At 41.1% G+C, this 17868-nt stretch overlaps 2 protein-coding genes across 4 annotated transcripts in view; one reads left to right on the top strand and one right to left on the bottom strand.

Moving 5' to 3' along the window:
* Positions 1 to 10199, top strand: part of SYK (spleen associated tyrosine kinase) — a 53658-nt gene extending 43459 nt beyond the window's left edge. For all 3 annotated transcript variants that reach the window (XM_037374047.1, XM_037374045.1, XM_037374046.1), the window contains 7 exons: positions 1306 to 1396; positions 2082 to 2259; positions 3523 to 3732; positions 4211 to 4400; positions 5769 to 5909; positions 6150 to 6262; positions 7859 to 10199. In XM_037374047.1, the coding sequence (XP_037229944.1) occupies positions 1306 to 1396; positions 2082 to 2259; positions 3523 to 3732; positions 4211 to 4400; positions 5769 to 5909; positions 6150 to 6262; positions 7859 to 7931 (996 nt within the window). In that variant the 3' untranslated portion in view covers positions 7932 to 10199. The remainder of the gene's footprint in view (positions 1 to 1305; positions 1397 to 2081; positions 2260 to 3522; positions 3733 to 4210; positions 4401 to 5768; positions 5910 to 6149; positions 6263 to 7858) is intronic.
* Positions 10200 to 15700: 5501 nt separating this feature from the next.
* On the bottom strand, positions 15701 to 16733 carry LOC119140961 (tubulin polymerization-promoting protein family member 2-like). Its single transcript, XM_037372620.1, is given in 5 exon segments — positions 15701 to 15876; positions 15879 to 15896; positions 16048 to 16205; positions 16361 to 16477; positions 16479 to 16733. Coding segments are annotated over 5 exon segments (690 nt in total). The 5' UTR covers positions 16700 to 16733.
* Between the last annotated feature and the right edge of the window lie 1135 nt (positions 16734 to 17868).

Genomic DNA, 17868 nt, shown 5'->3' with positions numbered 1-17868 from the left:
AACATTACCCTTACTATCCCTGATGCCACCATGCTTATCGTCCCACCAGGCCAGAATCTTGCTGAGTGTTGGCATCCTTCTCAGGATTTGCTGTAGTGAAATCTTTTCTGCTTCATCCAGCTGGGTGAATCACTTCATTATGATTTAAAGGTCTTATGATTAGGTCTTAACCTTATGATCAAAGGTCTTAACCTTATGATTAAAGGTACCACCCGGCTCAGGCATTTTCCCTGCAAACTGCAATTTCCAAGTTATAGAACTTCTGATGCACCCAATAATTCACTCCTGGACACTCAAGCTTTTATTTCTCTTTACATGAAAACCACAATGGTTTCAGGCAGGAACTTATGCCACTGCAAGCTTCAGTTATTAAAAAGAAATAAATATTTGCAAAATGGCCCTATCCAGTGTTTTGGAAGTACAATGTATGTTTGTTTCCTATTCGAACTCATCAAACTTGTGTTGGTATTTGAGTTTCTGGGTTTAAATGCAGTCTTAGGAGGCTGAAGTCACTCATGAACATAGTAAAATTTCTATAGATTGTAAGCAGGTTACCTCGTCAATAGTTTATTGTGCCAGACTTGTCCTTCAGCCAAGGAGCTCCAGAACACACCGTATTTCTGCTGACATGCTTTGGGTGGTCCATAGTATTCCTCTGACAAACAGTAAAGGCAGAGGGATTATATTTGAACCAGATGTTCAGCTACAGTAAGAATTAGGTCATTTTCAACCCCCTTAGAGCAGACTGTCTGGTCCATGATGTTTGTCCATGATGTTACACAAGCCTATTAAAATAATTATATTTTACCCCAGTTTCTTCCAAGTGGAGTCACTCTATAACATCCACAAGAGAAACAGGGAAGTATTATTTGTTCTCGTTTGTGCTAGGAAATTCTCTTTGGCCTAGATATGAAAAGACAGAACTTGGAGAGGGAGGAAGGACAGATTAAAGAGAAATCCTTATGACTACTTGTGTTACAAGGCAGATTTGAAAAAAGCACGTAATTTTAATGTCTGCAGAATAAGATTTGTGCATGACCCATTCCAGTTAATTCTCTCAGATCAAATGCTCTGAAATATTTGCAATAACTTTTTATGCTTTAGCAATGTATGTTTCATTTGGCCTGCATATTTACTCAAGCAATAACCTCCAGAATGAAATAAATTTTGTTGGATTATTTTCTTACTTTCTGATTCTCATCTATGTGTGTCTTGCAATCATTATGCCATAATCCTTGGGGGAGAAAAAGGCTTTTAACTTACCTATTCATTGCTAAACATAAAACCTCTATTTGTGTGCTACAGCTTCAGACAGCTATTGGTCACCTGCCTGATGAAGCACCTTTTAATCCTTATGTGCTGCAAAGGAAGAGAGGTCTTACAGGAGCAGGAAAAGGTAGGCAGAGTAATTTATGTCATTAATCAAATTTCCTTCTTTATGCCAGAGATCTCTCCTCAACCCATACTTCATTTTTCTTGCATATATTTCACATCGTGTTGTGTATTGGTTATAGCCACTATCATAGCTGAAGCCTGGTAGCTGAAACTGCCAGATGTTACCATCTGTAACAAATATCATTTAGCAGAAATCATTTTTTCCATGTTGAAGTGAAATATTATTACTTCCTTGACTCTAAAAGCTGCATCCTTGCACTTCACAAAAATAATTGTGCCCTGTTGCATACACAGTGCCAAGCTGGTGCTCATGCTTTCTGTAAAATGTAATTAAAGATAGGTACCTAAGAATGGACTACATATAAGGCACCATTCTGAGTGAATCGTCTGAGGCAACTAATTGGAAGTACTAAGGAGAAAGGTCAGCCTTTAACACTCCTGCTGTAGAGGAGACTCCTGGCTTCACATTACGTAGATTCTCAGTAGTTAAGGCTTGTCACCAGTTGGAAGTCACTCTCTTTTGGGGTGTTCTAAAGTGCTTGTATCTGGACTGCCTATGTTTTCTTTATAATGCCCTCATAAGTCAAACACACTGATGATCCTAAACATAGAAAGAGTGAATATAGTAGCTGTGGCAGCAAAAGTGTCTCACATAATGTCTAACTTTTTCATTGATTGAACTGCAGGTGATCAGAGAGAGGCCTTACCCATGGATACTGAGGTCTATGAAAGTCCATATGCTGATCCAGATGAAATGAAACCAAAAAATGTCACTCTTGACAGGAAATTGTTAACCTTGGAGGAAGGAGAACTTGGCTCTGGCAACTTTGGTACTGTAAAGAAAGGGTTCTATAAAATGAAAAAGTAAGCATTTACTTCTATTTTCATGGAGTCTAGTATGTAAAATCTGTAGCCTTTATTTTTCAGAGCAGCAGTAATCTTTGTATGTCATTTGAGATGACAGACTGTACCTAAGTAATTTGGTGGAGATCACCAGATGCTGTCTTTGTACATACACTCGTTCACCTATTTTCTATACACTCATTTTCTTTTCCTCTGCAGACACCTCTTTGCCTGCAGCATACTCACCTCCTAGACATTATTTTTGTCTGTAAAGTGAAGTGCCCCTTATGACTATTTTCTCTCCTGTCAGGGATAGCAGAGTGTGCAGTTTGCTGCCTTCCTCCCTAGTTTGTATGGGCAGTCATGCTACCCAGTATTTCCCACCTGCACAACCTCTCTTTGAGAAACAGTGTAGTGTGCCATGGACAGCAAAGAGATTTTCACCTAAAATAAGTGTAATAAATACCTGTTTCATGAAGCTGGAATGTTGATTTTAAAGAAGACAGAATATGTCACCTCTTTTATCATGTAATTGCAGTAGGAACAGACCCTTTTTATACTGGCAGAAGTGGGAGCACTTGACTGTTATGCATTTTCATAGTAAAATGTTATCAGTATATTATGCATGGGCTGATTATATATACACTTGCACCACTTGAAGGTGGAGGCATTTCTTTAACCAAGGTTTTCAGGGCCAGGAAGGATTTTTCTTTACCTTCTACAGTCTGAGGGGATTTGAAGGGCTCCAGCCCCAGCTTGTGCATTTGCAAATCTTGTTTCACACTTGAGCTCTGTTGATCTCATCAGTTACTCTTTCATTTAGTTGTATGAGCTGAGGATCGCAGACGTAGACTTAGTTTCTCCAGGTTTCAGAGCACTGCCTTGAGGCCTTGCAATGCTGCGTGTTCTAGTCTCACCCCCAAAACACCTCAGTGCTTAGAAAGGCCTTTATAACTGTTCTTGCCAGAAAAGCTTTATGGCATTCTTGCCAGAATGGACAAGAAGATTTTTGTCTGGTACATTTGTTTTCAGGTTTGTGAAGATATTTTTATGATAATCTATAATTTTCACAGGTTCTTTTCATTCCCTCTCTTATGCTTAGGTGTCTTCTGACTATTTGATAGAGAGATGTTCCTGTTATAGTTGGGTCTTATCCCCTCTGAATGTCAATTCTGTCTTTCGTCACAGTTAGTACTATGCGCACAGTCACATCAGATGAAGATTGTGTGCATTTGCAGGCAGATTTTTCAGCAACTAATCCCAGAAATGGATTCTTTTTTGTAGGGGTGCCAAGCCAGTGGCTGTAAAAATTCTTAAGAATGAGAGTAATGATCCAGCCGTAAAGGATGAATTACTGAGAGAAGCAAATGTTATGCAGCAACTGGATAATCCGTATATTGTCCGAATGATAGGCATATGTGAAGCTGAGGCCTGGATGTTAGTAATGGAAATGGCTGAACTTGGGCCATTGAACAAATTTTTGCAAAAAAATAGGTACGTAAGCTTTGATTCCATTTCATAGGATTTATCCAAAGGGGAAAAAGATACAGGTCTGTTTCCCCCTGCCGCACCACCACCCCCACCTCCCCACCCCCACCCACCCCCTTTTAAGGGCAATTTTAAATTGGTATGTTGTTAATGTAATAATTAATGATTCCAGTTACTCTTCACTAGGATATGATTATCTTGTACACATCTCCTAACTGTCAAATATTTCTGGTAAAATAGTGCATTTTGAATAAATGAAAACATTTTCCCATGTCCTTCAATTGCTCATTTATTAATATGATCACACATCATCTTCCTCGGGACATTCTTATGCTGCCTGTTCTAATTAAAGCTTAGCTAACATAAGTAGATCAAGTTCCTGGTGTGATATGGGGAAGTTCATAGTAAAGATTTATATTTGAACTCCATGAAAAGTTATGAAAATGAACTCCTGACCTCTTAAAAAATCAATTATGATTTTCAGACATGTCACGGAGAAGAATATAACAGAGCTGGTTCATCAGGTTTCCATGGGAATGAAATACCTGGAGGAGAATAACTTTGTTCATAGGGATCTGGCTGCAAGGAATGTACTACTAGTCACCCAACATTATGCCAAAATTAGTGACTTTGGACTTTCTAAAGCTCTTAGTGCTGATGAAAATTATTATAAGGTAAGGTTTGCACAGACCTGAAAGCTGGTAGTAGCATAGCTTAATGAGGTTATCTTCAGTTGAAGTGCAGTTCTTTTTAAAAGTCAAAAATCAGAAATAATGTGTATTATTTTATAGCCTGATAAAAGGTCACTGACTTTCAAAGTGTGTTCAACACTAAGAGATGTGTAGGGACGAAAAAAGCCAGTCCCTTCTTTTATTTGCTTATTCCTTTACTTTAGTTTTGGTAAACTTGTCATCAGAAAGTTGAAATATATGGTGGAAATGAGATACCTCCTTATATAAAAGGAGGAAAATCTCTTTGTTGTAGAGATGAACTTTTGTACACTTACAGTTGTCACCGTGTCCAAGGAAAATTTAGGCTAGTACACTGTATTATTGTCTAACAGAAATGAATCTGGGGAGGGTTTTGGAAGACTACCATTGGTAAATAGTAATTTGATCTAAGTAGAATTTGTTTAACTTGGGTTTAAATTTGTTGGATCTCTGTACAGCTAAAGGGTACATAACTGCCATATTTAATAAGGTAAAACATCATGGGAGACAAAGGCTCTAAGTGTCTCCATCTTTTTTTCTGATACATTGCTTTTGCAGTTCAAATTATTTCTTCCTTCTGCCTGTTCCCTTTCATCAGCTGTTTAAAACTAACGGCCCAACCATGAAACGGTGCTGAGGAGGAGCAAGCATATACTCTCTTCTGATGACCTTCGTATGGGAATAGTAACTGCTGTCAGAAAAGGGCTGTAACATCTTAAATCACTGCCACTAGCCTAGCCAGAGCTGCTTGTCAGAGGTTTGAGAATAGGTATCAAAGGCCCATTCCCTTTACAACTCCACATAATGCAGTGGGGTTCTTTCACTAGCTCTAGCACTGTGCTGGAATAGCTTGACATTAGTATTGTCATAACACAGTGTTACAGCATAATTTAATCAAACTGCAGTTTGCCACAAGGCAGTCACTGTGCTTTGAAACGGAGCATCAACTTCAAGTAATGAGACTCGGTGTAACTGAGTGCATATCTCCTACCCTCTGCAGAGAGCCTAGATGAAAAATCTTACTTTTAAAGAGCAACTTTAAATTAAATGCCACTAAAAACATGACTCCAGGTCATTTAGCTAAGCTTTGCTTTGCCGTAGATTTAATTTCAGTACATTATTTTGAACATGGAAGATCAGGAACAATTTTGTAACAGTTTTGAAGAAGCTGCTACCCATTCTCTCAAATGTGAACTGCATCAGAAATGTTATGGTACTTAGTATAAATGTGTTCAGGTATAAGTTAACCTGGCTTATATGAATTCTAATGTAGTTTACTATTATCACTGTCTCTAGCCTGCTTTTTTTCCTCTCTGTTATGACTTATTTTAGGCACAGAGTCATGGAAAATGGCCAGTCAAGTGGTATGCTCCAGAATGCATGAATTTCTACAAATTTTCTAGCAAAAGTGATGTCTGGAGCTTTGGGGTTTTAATGTGGGAAGCTTTCTCTTATGGGCAAAAGCCATATAAGGTGAGTAGTTCTATCTGGCAATTTTTTTTCCGTAAAAAATTAAGAGCAAATTTGAACCAGTGCCTTTTCCTACCTAAAAAGGGTTATTGCAGGCCAAAGCAGGCCTTAGCACCCCATCTGTTGCAACAAATGAATCAAAGGATAGCCCCAAAAAAATCAATTCCAGGCCTCTGTTTCATACTAGCATGTGTACTGTAGTCTTTTGCAAGTCAAGTGACTGTTCTGGTCACCCTGTTCCAGGGAATGAAGGGTGGTGACGTTGCGCAGATGATTGAAAGAGGAGAACGAATGGAACGTCCTGAAGTCTGTCCAACAGAAGTCTATGATCTAATGAAATTGTGTTGGACATACAAGTGAGTGTAATGTAAAACTCTCTCCTTTAATAGAAATATATTGTAATCTACTTAGTTAACAGCCAGGAGGAGGTGGGGGAGGGGAGGGTATTTCAAAGTACATCCTTTCAACTGGTATTTAACTTACAACCTCTAAACTAAGATGTCAGTTGCACCTTGAAGTGAAAATTATTTGCGTTACTGAGTGTACGACAAGAAGCTGATCTGACACAGCTGGTTTTGCTGAAACAGTTATATACAAAAAATAGGGTATCATCATAAACAAGAAAATCCACAAAATGATCAGTCTGATATATTTGAAAGTTTGAAATTGAGCAAAGATTTTTGTTTCATTTTGGATTGTATTTTGTTTAATTTTCATTTCCAAGACTTATTTTTACTGAAATGTCAAAGTCGTATTGCCAAATTATTCATTCCTTCCTCAATAATTAATTGTTTTGACCTATTTTTCTCTTTTTTCATTTCTGAATATAATCATATTGAATCCCACATTGACTTCCTATTAGTGAGGGGCGAAACATTTTTTCAGATCATACCTAATATGTCAGAAACACTTTTTCTGATTGATAACAATTTAGAAAGAATTATGAAATGTAGAGGGATATAAAAAAGAAAGCCTACATATTATGTTAATTAGTATATTGTAAAAAATATTTAAAATATTTTATTATTTATCTTTTTAAATTATTTTCTTAAAACTTATTTTTAGCTGGGGGAAGGTCTCCATAAAGCATCCAAAGTCTACTGTAATGTCACTTATTCTTCCAGTTCAACATATGGAGAATATTTGTGTCCAGTAAAGGTCTCTGCATTCCATGTAAGGAACTGCAGTATTTCACTTTTAGGTTCCTTGCTCATTCGTTAGTTTTATTGCATCTAGTACTCAAGAAAGAATATGGAGCCATAAAATAATTTCTGCATTTTAGTTTGACTCAAAGAATGTTGCAACAGTTCTAGAGTGAAAGGGATCATTTTTTGTTGTGATTAATAACCATATCATAAAGCATGATGCTTTTAATGTTTGTACTGAAATATATTTAATATTGGAAAGAAAAAGAAATAAATTTAAAAAGATAGCTCAAGTCAGGTGGTGGATCTCAATATGTAATGCATTATTGTAAGGACTTGTCAGTTTAATTGTGTTCTCCTAAATCAACAAAGAGTTGCAGATAGAGGAAAGACAGACAGTACAGCCATATAATGTATGTCTAGGCTTCTTTCAGTGATGCTAAGCCACTCTGTATGACTGTAGTACCCATTATAAGGCAGGTAATACACTGTAAATACTCTTTTCTTTAGATTATTACTGAAGTAAATAAAGTAGAAAATGAAATTGAGTTGATTTACCATTTCTTTCTTGTAGTATCTTCACTGACCACAGAGTACCAGGCATGATAGTAAATCCACTGACTGGATGCTCTGCAGTGACATTTGCCACTTGTTGTTCATTTTGTAGCATCATTTTGGTAGCCTTAAAATATTGTGGGCACCTTTGGATGAGTTATCACTGAGATAACATCCCAAGCATTACAAAAGGCCCATGCACTTTTACAGCTTTCTCCTTCCTACATAGTGAAGCTTTTTGTCTTTCCACAGTGTTGAGGACCGACCAGGATTTGTTGCAGTCGAGCTGAGATTACGTAACTACTATTATGACATTTCCCACTAACAGCATGAAGAACAGCAGCTTCCTTGCCTCCAGCCAACATGCTCTGATAAGCAGTTCAGTTTCTGAACCAAATGACTTAGATTTTTGTACTGCCACTTTCACCCTGCAAAGCTCAGAGCTAAACCCTCTGTCTGCAGGCTTGCCTTTTCTTGCCTTCTGTACAACATCCAGCCCTGGAATAGTGTTGAAAGTGCAGATGCCCCAAAGCAGGGAGCAAGGATGTCAGAGCAGATGCTTATACTTTTGCTACGTTCCATTTAATTTTATTTACACTTTTATTGACATTATATTTTGTTGTCATGTAAAAACCATTTAATGTCTTTCAGACCTCTTCCTCTCCTGTACTTGAATGTGGATAGGAATTTAGATTCTTGTTATTAATATTTTTAGCCCTCAAATGCATTAAGAGTTGTTTCCAGCTTTCCAGCTCCCCAATGAGGAATACCATAAATGTTTCTCACTGTGCAAGAAATTTACTGTGAAAGTGTGTCTGTTGCTTTGACTGATAGCGGATTTGATTTTACCCCCACGCCCCTTTAAAACCAATTGTGTTCTTTTCAGTAGTAATGTAGGCAGAGGGGAACTGGGAGATATGAATTTCTAACATCATCACCTCTTTTAAATGTGACTAAGTTCTGTTCCTTATCTCATGTGGAAGCCCAGCTGCCCCTCAAGGATTTATCTTTTTTTTGGTGAAACCTGGGAACTCAGGGGCTTCCTCTTCCCTTGGAACAAAACATATTGGCACCTAAGACAATGATTGTGGTTTTAACGTAATCTCCATCACTGTATTCCTGAAAAGATAGCTGTACAGTGAAAGATGACAGAGCAGCAGCTTACTTTCTCTGTGCTGTTTCAGCCTTCTCCACATAGCTTCATCTTTTCCATATATCTCTTTGGTTATAACAAAGCTGCTTGTGTTGTGTTTTAGACAGCAATAATTCCTTTCTTTTTTCAAACCTTTATTGCAAAGCGTTGTAACAATTCACCACACCTTATCATATCTAAAGCTAAATTTCACTCCTAGCTCAAATGTTTTAAAACAGGTGTGTGGACATCAAGTTTACTTTTGTCCACTCCTAAATGTTAGTATTTGTCCTGTTATTAACTTCTGTGAGCATCTCAGGAGAAGGTTTTTGTCTTACCACTCTTTTGTAGTGCACCATACATCTCCATTAATGTGCAAGTATAGCAATAGTAATAACAAATAATGTAATCAACTTCTGATTCTGTTTTCCCCTTTATGCTTTGTTTGTCCAATCTCATTTTAAGTATTACAGATATCAAAAATTTCTATCATTTATTACTCACTAGCAGCTAGCTACTTTACTGGCATTTACATTACCTTAGGAGTCTACATGCATTGTATCTACTAGATATAGAGATTTTAGAAGAATATGAAGAATAAGATTTAGAGTTAGATATATTTATTGCATATGACTGGTTAGAACATATGTGTTTAATTATGTGAAGAGGGTATTCTTAGAGGTGCAGTGATATTTTTTTCTCTAGCAAGGAAACTGGTTGGGCAATTACAGTAAGAAAGTGTGAAATAATTTTCATGAAAGAGATCAGTATAAACAAATGTAGGAGTTACTGCTGTGTTTTTGGTTTTGGTTTTTTTTTTTTTCTTTTTACTAGATTTCTGGTCTATTTTGCAAAAAAATCTGGTGACTTTTGGTAATTTAATCTTGGGTGTCCAGTACAAGACACTTCATGCTACTGAAAGATATTGAGTGCAATAGACCACCACCACAAATGTGACCAAGATGATTTTTTTGTTGTTGTTTTTAAGAAACATTTTTCTACAAGAATAGCTTGTGAAGAAGTTAGCCATAGTTATATGTAGGTGTTTTGTCACTTCAGTCCTGTTACAGAGAAATTGTTAGCTCTACATGTGCAATTAGTATGTTCATGGGGATATTACTTATAAACAAATTGCACAAATCTCTGCTAGTCAGTGAGTGGCAATGCTCAGTTTCCCTGAGAAATCAATCTATCTGTCTGTCTGTCTATCTATCTATCTATCTATCTTTAAAATATATATATCTTTAAAAGTTTTATCTGATGCAAAAAGGCTGGAGGAATATTTTTTTTTCCCCTCTCTTCTGAGTGAATGTCATTTTCTGGTGTTACTTGATTATTTTTAGCTTTACTGTTATGTAATAAAAGTTTACATGAGAAGATAAAGTATTGTGAAAGAAATTGATTAGGTTTTCAATTGAAATTAAAGACACTGTTTTACAAAATACATTGTTTTAACAAGAATCCTTTAATATTTAAGTGCTTTCTAAAAAATGCTGATGCTGGGCAGAGCATGTATATTTACTGAGTTATTGTGATTGTTGTGAAAAATTAAGATTCCCCTATTGACACTGAAAGGTACCTGACACAACAGATAAGCCCGCTGAAGCCTGGGCTGCTTTTGAAGCTATTCAGGGCTAGCAGGAAAATCTCCTAAAAATATGCATGTTGTTATTACACATAAGCCTTTTCAAGTGCGTAGAAACTCTGGCCTAACTGTTCTACCTTCCCACTTGCGGGACTGCACCATCAACTGGTATGAAGGGGCTTTTGTCTTTTGGCAGTCTGGGTTTGGGTGTCTTTTTATTTTTAGATCGACTCATGTCAAGTGTGCCATTCAGCAGTGTAGCCCCACAAGTAATTGTCACAGCAGAGTTTGGGGGTAGCGAACTGCAGCATGGAGGATGGAGGGCTGGTGTGAGTAACCTGGAGAAGAAGCAGATGATAACATGTATGAAGGGTTTTCCAGTGGAGGAAAACACAGCATGACTACAACTTTGGTTAGGATTCAAACCTACAAAACCGTGGAGTATTTCCAGAGCATGGGAGGCCATGCACCTTTACGGAGAAGACCCACCCAAACTTCTGGAAAACCGGCGCAATCTCCACCTGCTTCAAACACTATGCAGAAAGGAGACTTTTAATCAGACCATGGAAAGTAGCCGTAGCTGTCACACCTGAAATAGTCACAATCGAAATGGCAGGTTTGATGAAGAGCCCTTGGGAGAGTGGGCTGTGGGGCTGTGCAGCCCGACCCTGCCAGGAGGCGGCAATGCCCAAACGTGGCTGGACTGATGCCCTTGTCGGAGTGTTTCTGGCACTCTGCCTCCTGCCCAGCAGCTGCTGTGCCTCTGCAGTACAGGGGAACTTGTTCAGCCATTTGCTGCTTGCTGTGAAGCAAAGGTCCATGTGAAAACAAATTGTCAGTGATTTCTATCGTGAATGGTTAGCTGTGGATGATTAATAAAGAATTCTGAGACTGTATCCCCTTGTCTTTTAAATTATACCAGTAGCGGGGAACTGCAGGCAGAAAGGTACAAAGTATGTCCCACGCATGCATAGAAGGGAGTGAGTGTGGCATCTGGACTGAATAGTACAGGGGAACATTAAGCCAGACATTGTAATTACTAGCCCTAAGTTTAGTGAGGACAGAAAGCTTGTAAGTCATGCAGAAAAAGAAAGGGGGGGGGGGGGGGGGGGGGGGGGGGAACAAAACCAAAAAAACCCATCACCATCTGATTCTTGACAGTGAAGAGAAACAGCGGTGAAGGAAAACAAAAACAGTATCAGACTTAAAGCGATTCCAGACTCAGATGGAAAAAAGCCAGTTCAAGAGCCAGCATCACCATTCCCCATCAGCATGTCCCAGTGCTACATGCCACCGTGTGATGTAAAACCACATCTGGGCCCCGGCTGGCCCTGCTGGGGCAGCTTGCGGGTCCGGTGGAGGCAGGCAGTGGTTGTAGGGCTGATGAGCAACAGCCAACTAACCCCTGCTGTAACTGAGGACAGCTGGGGGCTGAGACGCAGACCCTTTTACTGGGGCAGCCAGGTATTGCAGCTGGAAAGGAGGGGAGGAATGAGGGCGGAGCATGCAGCAACTATCAGAAAGACTAAGTGTGTAGGGAAAGAAATTGTCTCCTATTAGGTTGATGAATAGTATGGAGGAAAACAGACAAGCCAATGGCATACACATCTTCCTTCAGGCTTGTATTACACCACAGATTCCTGTGAAACAATAGCCAGAGTGATGCAGCAGAAATCCAGCTGAAAACAACAGTCTTCCAACTACCCAGAGCTCTCTGAAGCCAGGCTAGCACGGTGTATCAATCTCCAAGTAGGTATTTTTTCTTTTCTGTCATATATGTGTTATTTCAGGTGAATACCCACTGGGTTCCTTGGCATATAATTAACTCTGCACCAAGTAGAATCACTGCTTCCCTGGGGCAGTGGAGATGTGCACATTTCTCAATAACCAGAGAAGCAGCGGAAACAAGAGGCAGTTGGGGAAAGCATTGCACTGCTGTCCATTAAAATTCATAACTCAATGTAAATAGCACCTGGATGACCAGTTCAATATAAACATGCACAAATTATCAGCTCCTCATGTCTGCCTAACATCACAAGTGCCTTAAACTGGCAGGGTAAGAGCATTTTAGGCCCTCTCCTTGCTAAACCCTTGTAACAAAGTGCTTCTGGAAGAAACCCACTGCCACACAGAGGCAGCCACAGCTGCCCACCTGGCACGCCACGAGCCACAGTGAGTCAGTACGGCTGAGTGCCAGGCTGCCCATGCTGTTTGTCATGCAACAAAAAAAAAAAAAAAAAAAGGAACTTCTCAAAGAAGGGTTCAATACCACAAAAAGTAGCGTGAGCCATCAGCCCACACTGCAGCACAAGCACAGCTTTGCATAGCTACTCACTTGCCTGTCCTGCCACATTTCCACCAGGCAGTGGTTGGATTGACTTTAACATCTGTTCTTTCTTCTTCCTGCTTTGTTAAAGTGAAATTGTGCTGGTTTTGGGAACAGCAAGAGGGCCAAGGCTGTAACTGCATGCCTATGCAGCAGAACAGGTAGCAGAAGGCTTTTATAGCTGTCTTTTGCACAGTTTGAAGACTTTGCTTTAAAAACATCACACAAACGCATGCACGTGTGCATAGTTTCTTGTGATTCTTTCCTACCTGTGTTCAATGACACCCTGTCCTACTGCCTCAGTTCTTAATACATAGCCACTGTAGCTGTATCTTCAGATCTTGTTTCAATTTAAGTACAGATTTCATCAATGTTACCAAAATTTTTCTATAGCTGACTAGTGTATCAGATCCCACTTCCAGTACCCTGAAGCAATGACCAGCTGGAAAAGAACTGCTGATATTGGTCTTGAGTCATATTTCTAGAAGACAGCAAGGAAACTGCATGGAAGAGAACAGCTGCAGGGGACAGGGATATATCAAGAGAAACACCAGAGAAACAAGCTCACCAAGCTTGCCAAAGAACAGGACTTGGGGGTGTTTTTTCACTTTACTTTGAAGCAGTTGTAAATGGACTGTTTGGCTTGGTTGGATGACTCTTTTTCCAACAAATGTGTAATTTGGAGCCAATCTTCCCTGTTTTCCTCAGTAATGACACCTATTAGCCATATCTGGGTATAAACACCTACATTACCAACATAATTTTGTTTCACCAAGACTTCCACTTTTACCAGTAAATCCTCCAAACTGGACCATCTGTATGTGTGCAACTACATTTCTCTTCTAGCAGCTTCCACGTGCCTCCTTCTTCTGACTACTATGCAAACACATTCTTCAGTTGCAAGAGGAGCAACCGCACTCAGCCCTCTCCCAAAGCCCTCATGCTCCCTCTGATGGTCACAGGACAGCACAAAGAAATGATGCGCAATAAACTTCAGCCACTGCCAAGAGGAAGGCTCCTAACTAACCTCTTTCTCCCAGCATGGCTGATTTTCTAGATGATATGGTCTCTTTAAGAAAGCAAATAGCAAATGGTACAGATATCTAGTATCAGATGGCACTGGTGTAACAGGACACACACACACACCTTGCACTGAGGAGCCACTTCAGTTTTTGTAGGCTCCCAACCCACAAGAGCAAAAACTCTTTTTTTTTCTTTTTTTTTTCTTTTTTTTTCTTTTTATTTTTCCTTTGCAAATGTGTTGTTGACTCTGTCATTGACATATGCATGTCTTTGTCTATTTTAAAATCACATCTGACAGTATTACTGCTTCCCCAGGGGCATGCAGTAATCAGGTACTATTTTTAAAGTCTTCAGTCCACCATCACTTCCTTTTTATCTGTCCTCTCTGTAGCTGCCATAGGGAGTGAGCGTGGCATTCCTCATCTTTTTGTGGTTTCTACTTATAAGGAATAGGCAGGACAAGTAGTGATTCTTGTTGGTGCTGGAGTACTACAAAAGTTAGATTAGAGGATAAAGTACAGATTGAATCATGTCTCAGAAATTCACCCTCCAGTGTCACATTGTACCCGAGTTAATGCAAACCAGAGCTCACACTACACAAGCACAAGTACAAAGCTCTCGGTTTGTTCCCAAAGTTCCCACAGCATTTTCCATGCCAGCTACATATTTAAACAAAAAACAAAACCAAACACAACCAACTAATAACACATTCCTGTGTTGGTTTGCAGAACTGTATGTGGGCAATTTCTTGAGTCATTTAATTACAAGGAAGATGAGGCCTGAACACAGAAATATACTCAAGGTTTGCTTGGTTGTTGAGGGCAGTCCTTTTCTTCCTGGCCCCCAAACTGAAAATGTCCAAAGGTGTTTGAAGGGCAGCAAGAAGAAATGGACACATGAGATGCCACAGCAAACCTGGACAATGATACAGTGGCGGAGGCTGCTGGTGCCTGCATATTTTGCTTGAAAACTGCATTATTTGGTGGTAGCACACTGCTAGGCCAATGAAGCTGGTAAGCCTTTCTGCTTGGCCACCAAGCATCAGCAGGACCCTGCTGACTACTATCCATCATGTGGTAGTAAGTCTTTGGGAGTGAGGGGGTGTGGAAAATACTGGAAGAACCTCAAACCCATCTCTTTGATTACACTGTAACATGCACCAGCTATGCTTCCCATGCAGTACTGTATTGTGGGGAAGAAATCAGTCAGCCCTTCATCCTGGGAAGACCAAGGGACTATGACTTACACACCAAAGCACAGAAAACAGTTAAACAGCTGTGACTGGATCTGGGGCACTGTCATAGAGTTCTGCAGCTTCTCAGCCATGTTTTTTGCAAGAGGATCTCAAAAGCAACAGGACAATAGAGCCACAGACTCACAAACTCTTCCACAGCAGCCCACATCCTGAAGCCTGGGGGAATAGTAATGAGTGACCATGCCAAGTGCTAGGAATGGGTGAAACAGTTTAAGCTAGGGGAAGGAAAAAGAAAAAAGCATGAACCGGTGTGATTGATACCCCTCCCCTTTCCACAGTGTAGTATGTGTTGCATCCTATACCTTGTAAGAGTGCTCTTCCAGGTGTGGTCAGGCACCACTGGTAGGCTGTCTGCCACCAGAAACCATCACCTCAAACGTAACCTAGTGTAGATGTACAAAAAAACGCACATGCTTCTCCCCAAGTCAAAAATCACAGTAAAAAGTGTAGCATGTTGGGAGGGGAGACAAAATAATGAGTGACTGTTCAGACTAACCTGCTGTTCACGTGACTGGAAATGCAAAGCAGTGTGATAGCAGTGCTAGCTGGCCCATAGAATTTCTTCCAGAAGGCTAGCTTATCTATGGGTTTAATGCCACCACACAGCAGTCAAAATGTAGTTGGCTGGGGAACCTGAGTCACTCCTCAGCATCGTTGAGTGTCCATTCCATGCATTTTCACCCTGTAGGACTTGGGATGCACACAGAAGGTTGGTTGCTTGGGATGTTTATTTGCCCCTCCTCCCATGTTATAGAGGAACAGCCTTTGTTTCCTTACGCAGTCTCAGTCCTACTGCATCTGGTCATAAAGCCAGCTCCTGTGTAGGCTCCAACTGCATAGCCACCATTGTCCGTCAGATCCTGGTGGCCAACAAGACCGTTCTTTTTGCCACTCTCATCAAAACACTCTTTGTGGCTGTCAGTGTAGTTGCTAGTGTCTGTCAGCCTTTTACCCCACCAACCTTGGTGGCTTTGTGCAAGAAAAGAGGTCAGCAGGCAAGAGTTTGGAAACAGCTCACAGACAAGCTTTTCCTTATGTTTGAGGACAGCATGTGTCCCTACAGCAAGGACAAATGGTTCCAGGGCAGCTCTAGATGCAGGATTGGTGAGGAAACTCATACTCACTGTAGCACCCACTCTGCTGGGATCCTTTCCCTTGATGAGGCCATAAACAACCTGCAGAGCTTCCTCTGGTGGTTTTCCCTTGAAGTGCTTGCTGCAAAGCTCCCTTATGGCCTGCTGGAACTCAGCAAAGGTGATGGCACAAGCACCTTTGGTCCTGTGGTGTCAGTAGACCGAGAGGAAAGTTACCTCATTGCTGGTTGACAGTGGGATGAGAAAGCCCCAGGGCTGCCCCTTGCACAAGACCCTGCCTGACTCCTGCCATTGTCTACTCCTGCCCAGCTGTGCTGCCACCATGACTCCCTACCACACTCAGCTTTGTTGAATATGATGTCAATGTCAGTGCTGGTCAGGGCTTTCCCATCCATCACCCTACAACCTTTGCACAGCTTGAAGTTTTTCCCTGTCATGTTGCTGCCACTAGCAGATGTCACCATATATTATTAATTTACAGAAAGTGGTTTCTACCTCTGACATCTTGCTGCTGTGGAGAAAAGAAGTTAGCAGGGAAGGAGGTGAGGACCATCTGCAGCCGCTGGACACACACTTACGTTGCATGCACTTCGTCTCCAGCAGAGCAAGGGGCATCACCCACAGGTATCTCTTCACCATGGGACAACCATGATGACCACACAGGTAAACACAGAACATCCGGGATCCAGGGAGGATCAGGGCAGTGGTGGGTTGGGACCTGAGGCAAGGCAAAGGAGGGGTGGAGGTGGGGCTCTAGGGTGAATTAATGACTGCTGCATGTGAAAGAATGAGGCATCCAAAGCTTCTGAACCTTTCTGAAATGCAAGCTTCAGTTAGACTGTCTCAATAACAAATGCTTGCATTTGTAAGCTTATTAATGCTTTGCCTGTTATTTGATGATGAGTCCTGATTTGTCTTCCAGGCCCTAGATAAGTGCCTTAATCTCACAGACCTTCTTGCAAGTAGTCACCATGCAGTTGTCCCCATCTTTCTCCATCACACTTCATCCCCTGAATTAGGTTGTCCTCCCCACACCAGTAAATTTTCCAGTACTGATCAACTTAGATCACTACAACCAGATATCGGGGATCTCTGAGAACATAAAAGCTATTGCTCGTGATCGTTACTTCAGCAGCTGACTCCTGCTGCTTGTGAGACACCCTTGAACTCTTTTGAAATAATCAGCCTTTCCTACAGCCTTGCGCTTCACCTAGGGACTCTGGTCTCCAGGCTGTTTGCAAGCTGCAATTTAACATAAATCCTGCATGGGTCTGCACTTCTAGAGCGAAAAATCAGGCAGGCTTGTCCCAGGGAGGCTGTGTGCTATGTGAAGGGAGTAGCAGGGGGCCCCAGGTGGCCTTGCTGGGGGTCTCCCAGGACCTTCCCTCCTTTCTTGGGAGGTGTGGACCCAGCTAACCTGTGTGAGCTGGTGGTGATTGTGATGGTGCTGGCAAGTTTCCCACTGTCCTGGAGGCTGTGGGTACTTGAAGCCACCCCTTGTGCCTTGCTGGACATTTGTCACCTCAGCACCCATGCATGTCACAATCCTCAGAAGGCCCAGCACAGGGAGAGGTGGGGCTGGGAAGGAGAAAGGTGGGACACAACTCTGTGCCACCAGAGATGTGGTGGTCCAAACCCCTTGGGGGCAGGGGGCGGAGCCAGGGGGAGGGTATTAGACCTTCAGCTCACTGTGGGACAAATAAACAAATGCCTCGCCCTCTTCACCTTACATAAGCATCACACACTGGAAATGCCATCCATGCTGGGGCATGTACTCCAAAGGAAAGGGACATTTATCCCTATAAGCAGTAAATGCAGCCAGTCTTTGCTCCTCCTTCCTTGACAAG

This window comes from Falco rusticolus, chromosome Z, assembly GCF_015220075.1.
Source record: "Falco rusticolus isolate bFalRus1 chromosome Z, bFalRus1.pri, whole genome shotgun sequence".
NCBI lineage: Eukaryota > Metazoa > Chordata > Aves > Falconiformes > Falconidae > Falco > Falco rusticolus.
The sequence above is the reverse complement of the archived record's forward strand: the minus strand, read 5'-3'. Positions and strand labels throughout refer to the sequence as shown.